The sequence below is a fragment of the Podarcis vaucheri genome (assembly GCF_965113315.1).
Source record: "Podarcis vaucheri genome assembly, chromosome: 6".
Classification (NCBI taxonomy): Eukaryota; Metazoa; Chordata; class Lepidosauria; order Squamata; family Lacertidae; genus Podarcis; species Podarcis vaucheri.
In genome coordinates this window covers 67,224,115-67,237,595 of record NC_138764.1, presented here as the reverse complement: position 1 = coordinate 67,237,595, position 13,481 = coordinate 67,224,115, and the positions used below count along the sequence as shown (strand labels likewise).

Sequence of the window (13,481 nt, the reverse complement as noted above, 5' to 3'; positions counted from 1 at the left end):
CTTTCTTTCTTTCTTTCTTTCCCCCTTTCTCTTCTTCTACTTTACTTGTTAAATTTACAAATAAGAAATATTTTTTAATAAATCATTCAAATAAGAGGCAGCTTTTGGAGTATTCCAATCACCACCAGTCTTTCAACAGTATTTATTTTATGTAAGCACTGGTGATTGACCACAGTGGTGCCTTCCAAAACATTTAAGCAAGCCAACCATGTCACAGACCAGAAAACTGTCACACAAGGCAGTGTGTACAAAGGAAAACAATTATTTGCACCAGCCTTCAGCTATTGCAATATATTTCCAGAGTACATCAAACATAAAAATGCAACTGAACACATAAAATTGCCAGATAAAAAATTATACAATTTGAGATTCAGAGATCACCATAGTGGCCTTTAATGCCAGCTGTTAGAAATTTTGCAGTCTATGAATTTCCAAACAGTTTCCAAACTGTGTAGAATAGCTGTTGGGAAAGACTTGGTAAATAACCTTGAGATCTGCCATTCTCACTGAGTCCAGTATCACATCTTGGCCACACCTACTTTGATATGCATAACCCATAAAAGAGGATAGGTATAATTCAACACATTCCGTTAGATCAAAAATAACGATGGAAAGAAAGAAGTGTGGGACAGTAGCCAGGATAAAAACACTGCACAATATTTATCCAAATTACTGTTTATATCCATTCAGAGATAATGTGAAAAATTCAATTCACTTTTGTCTTCATATTGGGCAAGACTCCCAGCAAATATAGAAAACTGCTTTCTCCCCACCCCCATTTAGCCCAGCGTTGTCCACTCTGAGTGGCAGAAGTCTTCCATCACATGTTACATGGTCTTTTAAACTCGATGTAGAACGTGGAATCTTCTGCATGCAAAACAGATGTTCTACCTATGGTCCTTCCACCAATATGGAAAGATTAGTGCACATTTTTTGATTTATGAAGTACTGACTTACTCCCCCCTGCAGCCTCTGGCTCAGTGGTGGCGAACCTCTCCGTGAGCATGCGTGCCGTCACCCCAGCAGAGCCGTAGCTTCCATGCTGGGGGTGGAGGAGGAGTGGCGGGCTCGCACGTACTGTCCAAAGCTTGGCGAGCATCGAGGGGCTGAGCAGGCATTGACTTTTGATGCACCAGGGCCTCAAGCCAGTCTGATTTTCCTACTCGGGAGAAAGCTGTCTTGAGTTCAGCAGGGCTTAACTCCCAGGTTAGTAAGCATATAAAGAAGGCAACCTAAGAAGGGGCTGCTGGGTTTACATGTTCACTGGGCTTTCCCGCGGAAGCCAACAGAGAAATTCATTCCATGGAGGCTACGATCAAACAGCAGCCAAAGAAATGGCTAATAATAATAATAAATATTATTATTATTTATACCCTGCCCATCTTGTTGGGTTTATTTATTTATTTATATTTGTATGTGCACATGCAGACTATCATTATTATCTCATATTAAAAATTGGGAGAGGGTGGCTCTTAGTACAGCCCTCCAGTGTACACTAGTGTCCAGAATTGTGGAACCTCCTGGGGAAAATATATTTCAGAGGTTTGATGGCTCATAACACCACTTTGTTTTGGAGTAATACCAGTGCTTTTTTTCTGTGGGGACACAGGAGGATGCATACCCTTAAACATTTTGTGAATTTAACAGGATAAGAAATTAATTGTATTTATTTTTCCCAATTTGAACTGTATTTATTTTTCCCCAGTGGAGATTTTCTTGAGTCAAAATGAGAGTACCCCTAAACATTTTTTTAAGAAAAAAAGCACTGAGTTATACCATAAAATTATATATCAATGAAAAGATAATTTAATGAAGGATTATTTATTACAACAGCAGTCATAAAGAAGAAACGTGAAACACAGAGAAAAATGAATATATACAGGTTAAATTGCCATGTTGGCACTTTGCGATAAATAAGTGGGTTTTGGGTTGCAGTTTGGGCACTCGGTCTCTAAAAGGTTTGTCATCACTGTTCTGGCCCATAGTTTATCAAAGCCCTGGGAATGGATCATGGCCAATCATACTTTTAAGAATATGAATAGAATTTAGGTATTGTTTATAACTATCTTATTTTAAAACGTTGGGACAAAAAAATAGAAAATGCTAGTGCAGTTGTATATGAAAAAGAAACACAGTCGTTATAGCAATCAAAATTCCATATTTGCTGATTAACAGCACATATTTTAAGTCTTAAAATATCAAATCTTGAAATCCAGTCTGAATTATTACTAATGCCATTATAACTGCCATTAATAAAGCAAAATATGTGAGAAAGTTTTCCTATAGACCAGTCATGCATTTATATAATATCATACTCCAAGACTAAAGGGCTTGTCCGTCATGCAGCAGAGTTTAGGCATGCTTAAGACCAGTGAAATCAATAGGTTTAAGTGACAGAAATTTCACATTGAAGCTACAGTATTTATGGCCCATGGCTGTTTCAGAGTTTTATTGACTATATCAATTAGCATCTTGAATTGTAAGTAAAAATATTAGAACTTGCGAAGTGAGGCGAAGGCAGCAGTCTTAACAGCGCTCCTCTTGCCACTATGGTCCGCTTTCCTGGTTTATATGAGTGTGCAGACCGAATCCTTTTTCCCCTACCCATGTAATTTTCCACCCCTTTTGTTTCTTCATTACACAATAGTCCACCACTGCAAGTATATAAAATACACAATTCCCTCAAGAGACTTTAAAAAGACCACTTTCAGATGGAATATGATAGAGAAGCAGTTTTAATGACACATTCTGAGAGGCAATCCAGTTACCCCAAGTATAATGCTGTATGTGCTGACATCAAGAAAAAGAATCTGGGAAAGAGAGAACACGTGCAATAAGCAAATCAAATCAAATCCATGCTGAAATATTACTGGAATCAACCACCAATATTTTTTTTTTAAAAAAATCAGATTCTACAAATGTAAATTACATTCTACAAATGTAAATTTCCTTCCCCACCCACTGCAGAAAAGGTTAGAACACAGACATATCATGGAAGAATGGAAGAATTGCCTTACTAAATAAAACTCAGCAGTGACCAGCCAGTGACCTCTGGAAGCTCACAAGCATGACAGCAAGGTGGTGGTCATCCCTTCTTGGTTGTCGCCAGCATCTACTACGCTAGGTGCATCTGCCTCTAGATATTACTGCCACCTAGCTATCGCATCTCAAATCTATTGACAGATGTTGACATACTTATGCAAAAACTGTCTGCAAAGCACAATTACAATCTCCCATTCACTTCAGGAGCACTTTGTACTCGCCTGTGGCATTTGTTCCAAACATAACATTTGAAAGGATGCCAGTAGGAGTTTCTCCTAGCCGTCCAAAGTACATATTGACAGCAGAACAGTGCTGTTCTCCCAAAGTCCTGTGATTATAATATTATAATTGTCAGTACATTTAGGATTGCAGCTTCTACTGAACTACACTGGAGCAGCTTCTAAGCAAACATACGTAGGATTGTACTGCCTGCACTGTGAGTTTGCGAGGGCCTGGAACAGAGTGTGCATTCTGAGGGGAGGGTGCTCAAAAGATGTGGCTGGGAGGGAGACAGACTAAGGAGGACTCCCAGATAATCAAGCATGCCAGGGGTTTTTTTTGGGGGGGGGAGAAGAGGACATGGCTGGAGGGGGATGGGTCAGATGGAGACTTATAGATACATGCGTTGTGTTGCTTGCACTAACCACTTTCCCACCTGTGGTATCATTGGAAGCTGTGCCCAATGGACTGCTGTTGTTACTGAATGCTAGGCTGGTTCATTATAAGTCTGTGCTGATCCATTATCTTATTGTGAATAAACAGGCTGATCTAATCTGTATAATTGAGATGGGTGGGGGGTGTCCCTAACCTGACATGGCTGTGCCCACCTGGGCAGCTTATGTTCTGACCAGAGGGTTGGGGAGTGGGAGACATTTGCCAAGGTTCATAGAAGTTAACTGTCCTTCACTAGGAAACCTCTCTGCATAGGAGCTGCACTGCATCTGGTGTGGGGTCATTGTCAAGACAGGAGTCGGGAGCAGGTTAGCAATAACTCAAAGAGTGTCTGTGAAGTTCTGGTGAGCACAACAACTTTTCCCAGCAGGTTTTGCCCCAATGAGGCAGGAGCAAGGACAGAAGGTCCCCTCCTTCCCTCTGTTCTCTAAGACTCCTTCGTCTTCAGGTCCTTCCCAAGCAATCTAAGGCTCCTTCGACTTTTCTTTCTTTGTCCAGGGAGGAGGGGATCTGGTCACAGCAAGAGGGGGGGGGCACTCACTGGCTTCTTCAGCAGCCACCACCAATCTACCTCTTGGCCTCCCTCCTCCTCACCTTCCACTCTAATTCTGACTCTGCCACAGCCTCTTCCTGCTCACTAAACCCTGTTACCTCTTCAGCTTTCAGCACCTCCTCCTCCTGGTCTGCTCTCTCTTCTCCCTCTGACCACTCACTGTCATCCCATCACCAATTCCTTGGTCTGCGCCTTCTTCTCTTGGGGGTTCCCCAGCTGGTACCTCCCACTACTCGTCTGCATTCCATGTCAGTCATGGAGGCAGGCTGGGAATACTCTTGGTGTACCTTTCAGCTCAACAGCCTCCCTTACTGAGCTGGTCTCCAGACTGCCTCCAGTGTGGTTTTGGAAGAACCCACCCAGGTCTCTTGTCCTGGGTGACTTCAGCATGTGTGCTGCGAATGCCTCGAGTCCAGCCCAAGATTTCATGGCCTCCATGGCAGCCATGGGACTGTTTCATACCATATGGTTATCTGGCCAATGCACAGAGCAGGTGTACCCTTGATCTAGCCCTTGCTCCCAGTAGAGAGATGGGTGGTCTGGATAGAGTGGAGTGCCTTACCATGTTGTTGTGGTGAGACCACTTCCAGGTGAAGTTTGGACTTTTGGTGGCAGTCTTACCTTGTAGCAGTGGGGCACCAATTCAGATGGTCCACCCCCAGAGACCAGTGGAACCTCGTAGGTTTCTCAGTGTTGAACAGAGATAGTCTGGTCATGGTGAAAACAGCCCAGAGCAGAACTATGCAGCGCTCAACAATACAGAAAAACATACATATATATGTTTAGAAAAGTGCAAAAATTTAAAAGTGTCAGGAATAATATTTGCAGTTGAAATAGGTGATCTATTAAACCCATGGGGATTTTAGCTGCATCTCCTTAGCAAACATGAAACGAACAGGATATATTGTTTTACAATTAATCTCTTGTGTTATTTTTGTTTGGTTAATCCTTATTTGCATTGAGATATATATGGGGATTTTACATAGTTGGGGAAAACCTTTACGCTTTTCAGAGATGTGTTTTAAAAATCTGAAATTGATTTGCCTACCAGTTGTGGCAGTTTAACAGGAAAAACAACAATTTAATTGGGTTTTCAGAGATTTAAATAGTGAAAGGTCATTTTCTCCCTTACAATAAGGACATTTACCTAAAATTTAGGAACTAAAGGAACAAAATACCATGATAAATGAGAAAAGCACCTTTTTATGTTTCCATCATACTGTAATTAACACAGCACAATCTTTCCTTTCTCCTTTCCTACATTTAAATTTACAAGAAGGAAATTATGTAAAAAGATAGAAGGAAGGGGTCTTGACAATTCTTTTTCTTTTTTAAAAAACTTTTTATGGGAAGAGGTTGACCTTTTGGTTAATTTGAGTACCATATCCTGCGAAATGAGGAAGGAAGCTGGATGGTATAAATTAGGAGCCAATCAAGGTGATGGGCATTCAGATCTGGCTTTTTGCTTCTTGCAAATTGAGCTGAACCACAAAGGAAATCTGCGAAGGCATGAACTCTCTCAGAGCCTTTACTCTTCTGTCCCTGGTGCTCAACCTCGAGAATGCACAGGGCCATCTCTCCGAAAGCAGCTGTAAGCGTTTTGCAGACATCCTGCCTCACAAGCTCCGAGAGTTGCGGGTCACGTTTCATGAGATTAGAGATTATTTTGTGAGTATGACGATCCTTTCTTCCTCTAGCAGCTTCTATTGGATCCAGAGTTTAGGAAGAGTGGAGGGAAAAGGCTTTGCTTCTTTTTGTATAGCAATTGAAAACACTTAACATAGCTTACTGTGCTATTTGTTTTTCCATGTTTTGATTTTTTTAAAAAAATGTTTTCAGTTGACGTGTTTTAAGCAGCTTAAAAAAATATTGTTGTATTGTTTTATTATTTTTCTGTTTGCCATCCTGGGCACTTTTGGGAAGAAAGTTGAGATAGACATTTAATAAAATAAATACTTGCTGATAAGTACAAGAGATGCATTGCTTGGGACACAAACCACCAAGAAGTTCTCCTGTGCAAGCCCCAACAAAATGAATGGGATTCAGTGAATTTTTTGATGGATTGTGCCTTTCATTTCAAATGCTGTCTAATGAAATTATGCGAACAGTTGTGATTGAAACTGACAAGAAAAACTTTTAAGGTTAACTCGTTTTCTGATTTTGGGAAGGGAAGAAAGCTTGTTAGGAACCAAAATGTTTCTGAGGGGATCTGAGTAACATTTATGTTATTCTATGTTACCATGAATGTCCAGATATTTGGAGAAAGTTGATATGCATGTGTGAAGGACAACAACAACAGATGGAGTGTATGAATAGCTGAAACTCTATATCCATTGCCCCATTTTTTTAGGCATGCATGAGAGAAGGCTGGCGATTACATTTAAGTGTATATTGCTTTTACTGGTGTATTTCTGAGCTTTTAGATAGCCATACATTTGAAATCTGAGTTTAATCATTCACAAAAGTTTAGGCATATACAAAGGTTAGGCATATACTATCATGTATATATATCCTGTGCAATTAAAAGCTTGCTGTAACAATATTTGTCATAGCTATTATCTACGAGTGGATGCAGTAGAGAGGGAAGACCCTCAGATAAGAAGTTGCATCAAATCTGAATGCTCGCATGTAAATGAAACTGGGCGATACTAGATGCTCTAAACTCTTTGCTGATAAGTGGGGTCACACTTATCTGAGTCTTCTTCATTGCATACTCTTACAGCAAGCCAGAGATGATGAGCTAGAGATCATGTTGTTAAAAGAGGATCTACTGGAAGATTTCAAGGTGAGATTTTAATTGTCTTCATGCTATTTGGAAATAAGTCCGTGCTGATCTATGGGGTCATGGAAAGATGTTCCTTGGCAGAAATAAACTATGAGACCAATATTTTAGACATCATGCCAGGCAAGGAGGTCTTTCTTATATAGTAAACCATCCTGTAATCTTCGGATGAAGGGTTGTATAGAAATAACAACAACAACAACAACAATTCACAATAACGTGAATCTGCCAGTGTATGTGTGGAGAGCTAGAAGATGCTGTTTTGAAATGCATGTTATTATATGCATTTGTATTCTAAGTCTGTACTGTTAAAATACTTGATTGCACCTCATCTCCCTTAACTCCCACTTTCCATTTCCACATACAGTACTTACTTGTGAGGAACTTGTAGGGGAAATTGCAACAGTGCCAACCCTATAATAGTCAGCATTACTGTATAAATCAAATATCTTTAATACGGTCAGTGACCAGAAAGCAATTTATAAAATATGACATTAAGAGTACGTAGTATTGTGCTACAAGTAGCAGTAAAAATATGGCCAATTCTCAGAATTGGTGCTTATATTTATGATCAGGTTTTGAGTTTTAAGTTTTTAAAATTCAATTCAGAAGTCGCTACTGTTTATTATCGTTCCTTCGATGTTTACAGTTTGAGCTCCTTTGTAGACATCATTGCTCATCTTATTCTTGTTGCAATGTAACAGTACTTTGCCACGGACCTGTTAATTTCGGGCTCTTTGTATTACTGTATAATATTTAGGTTGTTAGAAGCCTGACTAAGAAAAGCAGTATTAAGTGTACCTTTGCCTGAAAAAAACAGTTCTGAACAAAATATCCCAAGAAGACATTCCCTTTCAAAAGTGTTGAGGTTGCATGGGGCTTTGTTCAGTGAATGCATAGTGTGATCTAATGAATAGACAATAGAAGCAAGAAATATCTACTAGGTAGAGTCCAGCATAACTCAGGGGAGTTATTCTCTCACTTATAGCAGCACTTCTTCTTTTGATCTTAAAGAGCAGGGGAGTTCAGGTCTCTTGTCAACTGGGAGTAATCAAGCAATCAGGAGCTAACTGAGGCTTTCTCTGTGTTGTTTTATTTTTAGGGATAATAGGAGTTTTAATGATGTTATAGTTAATTTACATGTATCAAAAAAAAATTTATTGCCATGCACTATGATGGAGCAATGGAAAGACGTTATAGAAAATTTACTGAAATAAATAAGTTGGCAGCCTATGGAGTCACAATTTTTATTTGTATTATTATTTTATTATTTTTTGCATCAGTTTCCAAGTATGTCATGTGCGTGTTTGGGGAGAGTTTATCTTGGCTTATCAAGTAGCACAAGGAAACTCTGAAGTAAGAAAACATTGTTTACAGCGACAGAATTGTCATATGTGTACATCGTAATCCATGGAACAAAAGTCATAATGAGCCATCTTATTTCTGAAATGCCTTATTCATGTGCTCTTACCATTATTATTGTCTCCTCTTCCTTTAGGGGTACTTGGGCTGTCAGTCAGTGGCAGAAATGATACAGTTTTATCTGGAAGTTGTTTTGCCCAACGTGACCACTGGCAGCGCCATTCAGCGAACTGTAGACTTTCTTGGAGAGAGGCTGCTGGATCTGAGACAGACAATCAAGCGCTGTGTAAGTCGGCCCGTTTCCTTTCCTAGGCCACCTGCCATGCTCCCAATCAAACTGCAGTTTCCTGCCTCTGTGGAGCTGTTCAAAAGGAGTGAAATATGGCATCCAATGGTGCTTAGACCCTAGAAACAAACAGCATGTTCATTATGCAAAATTAGTGCTCTACAAAATGTGACTACATTCTAAAGTGCAATATATTATTTTGAAAGATAAGAGAATAGTTTCCACTTCTATTTGTAAAAAGTGTTGTGGGGACAGAAAATATAAGCCAGAACATGGGTCTCCCGTTGTTTTTTTGATTACAGTTCCCATAATCCCTGAGCACTGGTCCTGCTAGCTAGGGAAGGTGGGAGACTCAAGTTTGGGAACCCAACCCCTGTATTAGAGATTTCAAAAATGTAGGCATTGCCAAGGTGCCTTCACCATTTCTTCAGGTGTCAGAGTCAGTGTTATGTATATTCTGGGCTACAAAAAAGATAAAAATGTCTCCTCCCAAGTAATCACAATTTTGTCCCAAGAAAAGCATAATCCATAATATGTATAAATTATGCATCGTAAGCATACAATGTGCATAACTTTGCTTATTTTGCCAAATTAATTTTGTTACTGCTATTTAAGCAAATGCAAAAAGTCATTCACGGCACGGCAGATACTAGAAATCCAGCACAGCCTGTCCTCTAGATTTAAAGTTTCACTATGCATGACTTACACCATTTCAAACAGATCTTCACAACCTTCAGGTCTAGAAGCTAAATTAAATTCAAGATTCTTTCTGTACTCAATTCTGCACCCAGTAACAATTTCTGCACACAACTGTAGGATGCACGTGGTCTTTGACATAGCTGTATTCATTAAGCACAGTGTTGTAGTTCCTTCAGGAATGAGGTTACCTTCTCTATAATGGTGACCTCATAAACAGATTAATAAAGCACAGAGAGAGAGGATTATTATGTATGGGACTACACAAACTGACCATTTTATCATACAGCCTATGGATAAATATATAAGTTAAGTGCTGATGTCTTCTTTCATAAACCTTACGTAAAATTCTTACCTAATAGCTGCTGCTTTTACAAAGGCACAACTACAGATGACAGAGCTATTCAGTGCCACATCCTAACATTACTTTGCTGTGGTGTCCTCACTGTGTCATCTGGTCACAGTATGACTCAGAAAACAAGCATGCAAGGCCACAAGGAAACCCTCTGTGCTTAGCAGAGTTGCAAGAGGAAACTCTCCTCTCAAAGCTCTTTTCTAGGACTAAGGGGTATTCATGAACTTACTCATCAGAGTTGGGCTGGACCTTTGCCAAGTATAGAGCTGTAGGGAAAGGCATTTGCACTGAAACAAAGCAGAAGTTACCCTCTTCCGTCTCTGATTTTGCGTTCCGTGGTGCTTGGCTTTGGATTGTGGTGCACATCCCCACCAGGCCAAAGATGTATCCAGCTTGTTCCGTGTTGCCTGGATGAGCATCACCAGTGGAACACATCTGTATCCCTTGCATAGACAGCAGCTGATTGCATGGGTGGCTCTTCCTTGCTGAATCAGGCCAATGCGCAGTAGAGCTCTTAGGATTTTCAAGGATAACCAGAAGAAAGCCACTGAATTCACCATTCTTCTGCTTCCTCTTTTCAGCATAGGTTCTTCATCTGTGAAAAGGAGAGCAAAACAATAAGGAACATCAAAGAAACCTATGAAAAGGTAGGTTCCTATATCCCATGGCTAAACACCCTTGTTTAGAGGCTTTGCACAGTACATCAAAGAGCCAAAACAATCAAAATATGCACACGAAAGCTCATACCAAGAACTAACTTAGTTGGTCTTTAAGGTGCTATTGGAAGGAATTTTTTTATTTTGACTATGGCAGACCAACACGGCTACCTATCTGTAACCAAAACAATCAGTGTGTGAGAGTCATGCATCCTCTTGCCACTCTTCTGGATTAATACATACACTGTAGATTGGATCTTTCCAAATAACTCTGTGGCTTGCCTGTTTAAAAACATTTAAAACCTGAGAAGACTAGCACTGTCAAGTGGAAGTTAAGGAGAGGGAGCAAGCTCACTTCATGGCGCAGGGAATGCAACTTTGTACTTGCACCCAGGCTTTTAGGTGTTCTTCTGGGCATGCAATGTACACCTTTGGGCAGGCTACCACTGGCTACAATAAACACACACATAAACCAGTTGTAGGTGGTACTTAATGTTTTATTTTAACACTCAATCAGCGAAGCTGAAAATGCTGTATTCTACTGTCTGGTGTGAGCATTCAGTTTCAAACAACTTTCTTTCATTTTCTGTATCATCCAAGTAATGTCCAAGTGATGCCTATGCTGTGTACTGTTACAAATGAGGACTTGCTTCCTATTACGTTAAGAATGCTGTTAAAAAGTGTCCTGAAGTCCAAGTTGTAGTTTCAAAGCAGCTTCCTTCTGTGACCTACTGGTATATCCTGCACTGATCCAGTAATGTCTGTAAAGAGGAATTGTGTAGGTTGCTTGATTGAGATAGATTCTTCTTACACTAGCAATTTGTGTTCATTGTCCCAAATGATGCACTCAGAAACCTTTAAATAACAGTGATTTTTCATCTATTACTCCATTTGTCCAAGTGGCATGTTTACTTAGTCTTTTGTTTCACTGGAGACCCTCTTTTAAAAATGATTATTCTCCTTTGTTCCCTTCTTCAAGCCAGAATGGAATAAAGACAGGGAATTGAAGGCTAGGCTTCACACAGTGGTGCAGAGCTGTGTTGTCGCAGGGAGGGGCTGGCAGTCTTGCTCTGTCAGCCCATCGCCTTCCCAGTCCTGTTCCCCATGCTTGCCTCTCCTTCTTGGAAAGCATCACTTCAATCCTGGTCAACAGCGTTCAAAATTCTGTCGCATGCCAAATCTCCAGAGTAGAATAAAGATGATGGGAATATGCATGCATATTTATCTTGCAATAACTATTATTCCTTCAGTTTGTAATTAATTATCCCTCCGCTTCCTTTCCAGCTGCAAGGCAAAGGCATCTATAAAGCAATGGGAGAGTTTGACATTTTCATTAACTACATTGAAGAATACCTGGCAATGAAGATGAAAAAATGAAACTGTTTTTTCCACTCAGGACAACTAACTTCTGTAACTGTAACTGGAATATATTTTGCAAAGGTGTTACAAGAAATCAGTATTACACAATACTATATATTTTTAACTTAAACTTATTTATTAACACAGATACCTCAGCTTTTGTCAGTGTTATACATTTTTATAAAGGAAAAGCTATAACGTAATTTATTGACCTGTTTTTGCTTCTCCTTCTCCTTTTTACACAGCGTGTTTTTGTCCTTTTAGTTTTCTCTTAGCTTAGGAATGCTCCAAATTGTAGCATTCAAGGAAATGCTTTTTAGGAAGTGAGAAATTGTGAGAAGTAGATTCAAAATCTTTATTATGTTTGAGTCAGCATTTTGGATTTAAATGTGAGCACCATGATCCAAAGACTTCAAACAGGTTGCTAATTTCAGGAAGGGGACTGTCTGCTGTATGATATTAAGTACATCTGAGCATGTCAGTTTCCATTTCAGGTCAGATGTTAACAACTGATAGTTTGAAAGTACAGCCACCAGGCTGCTAGCTGAAACCCGTCATTGGGAACACATCCCACCAGGGCTTAAATACCCTCACCAGCTCTTGGTCCACATCCAAGCACAATTCAAAGTGTTGGTGCTTACCTTTAATGCAAGGATAGCTAACCTGTAGCTTTCCAGATGTTTTAGACCTACAGCATGCACAGTAGTCAGAGACTGGGATTTGGAAGCATTCGGAAGGGTACAGGTTGGCAGCCCCTATTTGCCCATGCACTGGGACCTAAATTTGGAGTGTCTCTTCAAGGTGCCCGAACATTTGAGGCAAGATGGGTAGCAACTGTAAAGAAAGTTTTCTTGGTTGAGGGCTCCCAAGTTACAGAGTTCTCAGTTCAGGGAGGCTAATTCATTGCCTATACTGGTTTTTTTATACTTCCAGAGATTGGGTGATTTTTTAAAATTATTATCTCAGATTTTTTCATCGCTGATATATTTTCCCCCCTGCTGAATTGCTTTTAATGCTGCCTTTGTTTTGTTTTTAATAATTCATTGTTTTTATTGGACTTTTCACAGTATTTTGATGGCAATGCCCTTTAGAATGTGATATATATTTTTTTTAAAAAAAGGAAGGATAGGGTGCGGAAGTTTGGAAATAAATAAATAGGTCAAACAAAGAAAACATGCACTGAAATATTTTAAAATTTAATATCATTGTTGTTTGCTCGTGCAAAAATAATACCTGTCTTTGCGACGTGACTTCCGGTACATTTTATTGCCTGTGCTAGCAATGCATCAAATCACAATATGCTCGTGCATTTCTGTGGATCTGGGTTACAGTTGCCTTGACAAATGTGAGACTGTTACTGCCATTGATTTTGCATTTGTTTTTTTTAAACAGGAACTGAATGTTTTTCTTCTGCATCAGAATGATTTTTAACCTCAAAGCAGATGATTAAGCATGTTTGCTTTTAGTTATGTAAGCTTATAAGGAAATGTGAAAGCTCTTGTTTACGTCCAACACACTCTGATGTCATTAGGCACCCCATGATGAACAATAAAAATAAAGTAAAACAAAAAACAAAAAATCTCAGCTCCTGACACTTATTCATTCTTAACTTGCTGTTATATGGAAAGGTTAGGAAGAATGAAACTTGGAATAAGAATATGAAAAGGTTGATTTTCCAATCTCATCTTCTGAGTCATTGTTCCTTCTGCTGGGGTTTG

General features: G+C 39.6%; 1 protein-coding gene across 1 annotated transcript; it reads left to right on the top strand.

Annotated features, from left to right (window-relative positions):
* Positions 1-3,387: 3,387 nt before the first annotated feature.
* IL10 (interleukin 10) lies at positions 3,388-12,870 on the top strand. Its single transcript, XM_082228507.1, has 5 exons — positions 3,388-5,935; positions 6,990-7,052; positions 8,548-8,697; positions 10,330-10,395; positions 11,689-12,870. Exons 1-5 carry the CDS (start codon positions 5,777-5,779, stop codon positions 11,779-11,781), a joined length of 531 nt encoding a protein of 176 aa, XP_082084633.1. The 5' UTR covers positions 3,388-5,776; the 3' UTR covers positions 11,782-12,870.
* The last annotated feature ends 611 nt before the right edge of the window (positions 12,871-13,481 follow it).

Bases quoted from the DNA above. Each gene is read 5' to 3' on its own strand.
- IL10 (XM_082228507.1), top strand. From the start codon at position 5,777: ATGAACTCTCTCAGAGCCTTTACTCTTCTGTCCCTGGTGCTCAACCTC. The intron at 5,936-6,989 runs GTGAGTATGACG...ATACTCTTACAG, and splicing joins ATGAGATTAGAGATTATTTT to CAAGCCAGAGATGATGAGCT. The intron at 7,053-8,547 runs GTGAGATTTTAA...CTCTTCCTTTAG, and splicing joins ATCTACTGGAAGATTTCAAG to GGGTACTTGGGCTGTCAGTC.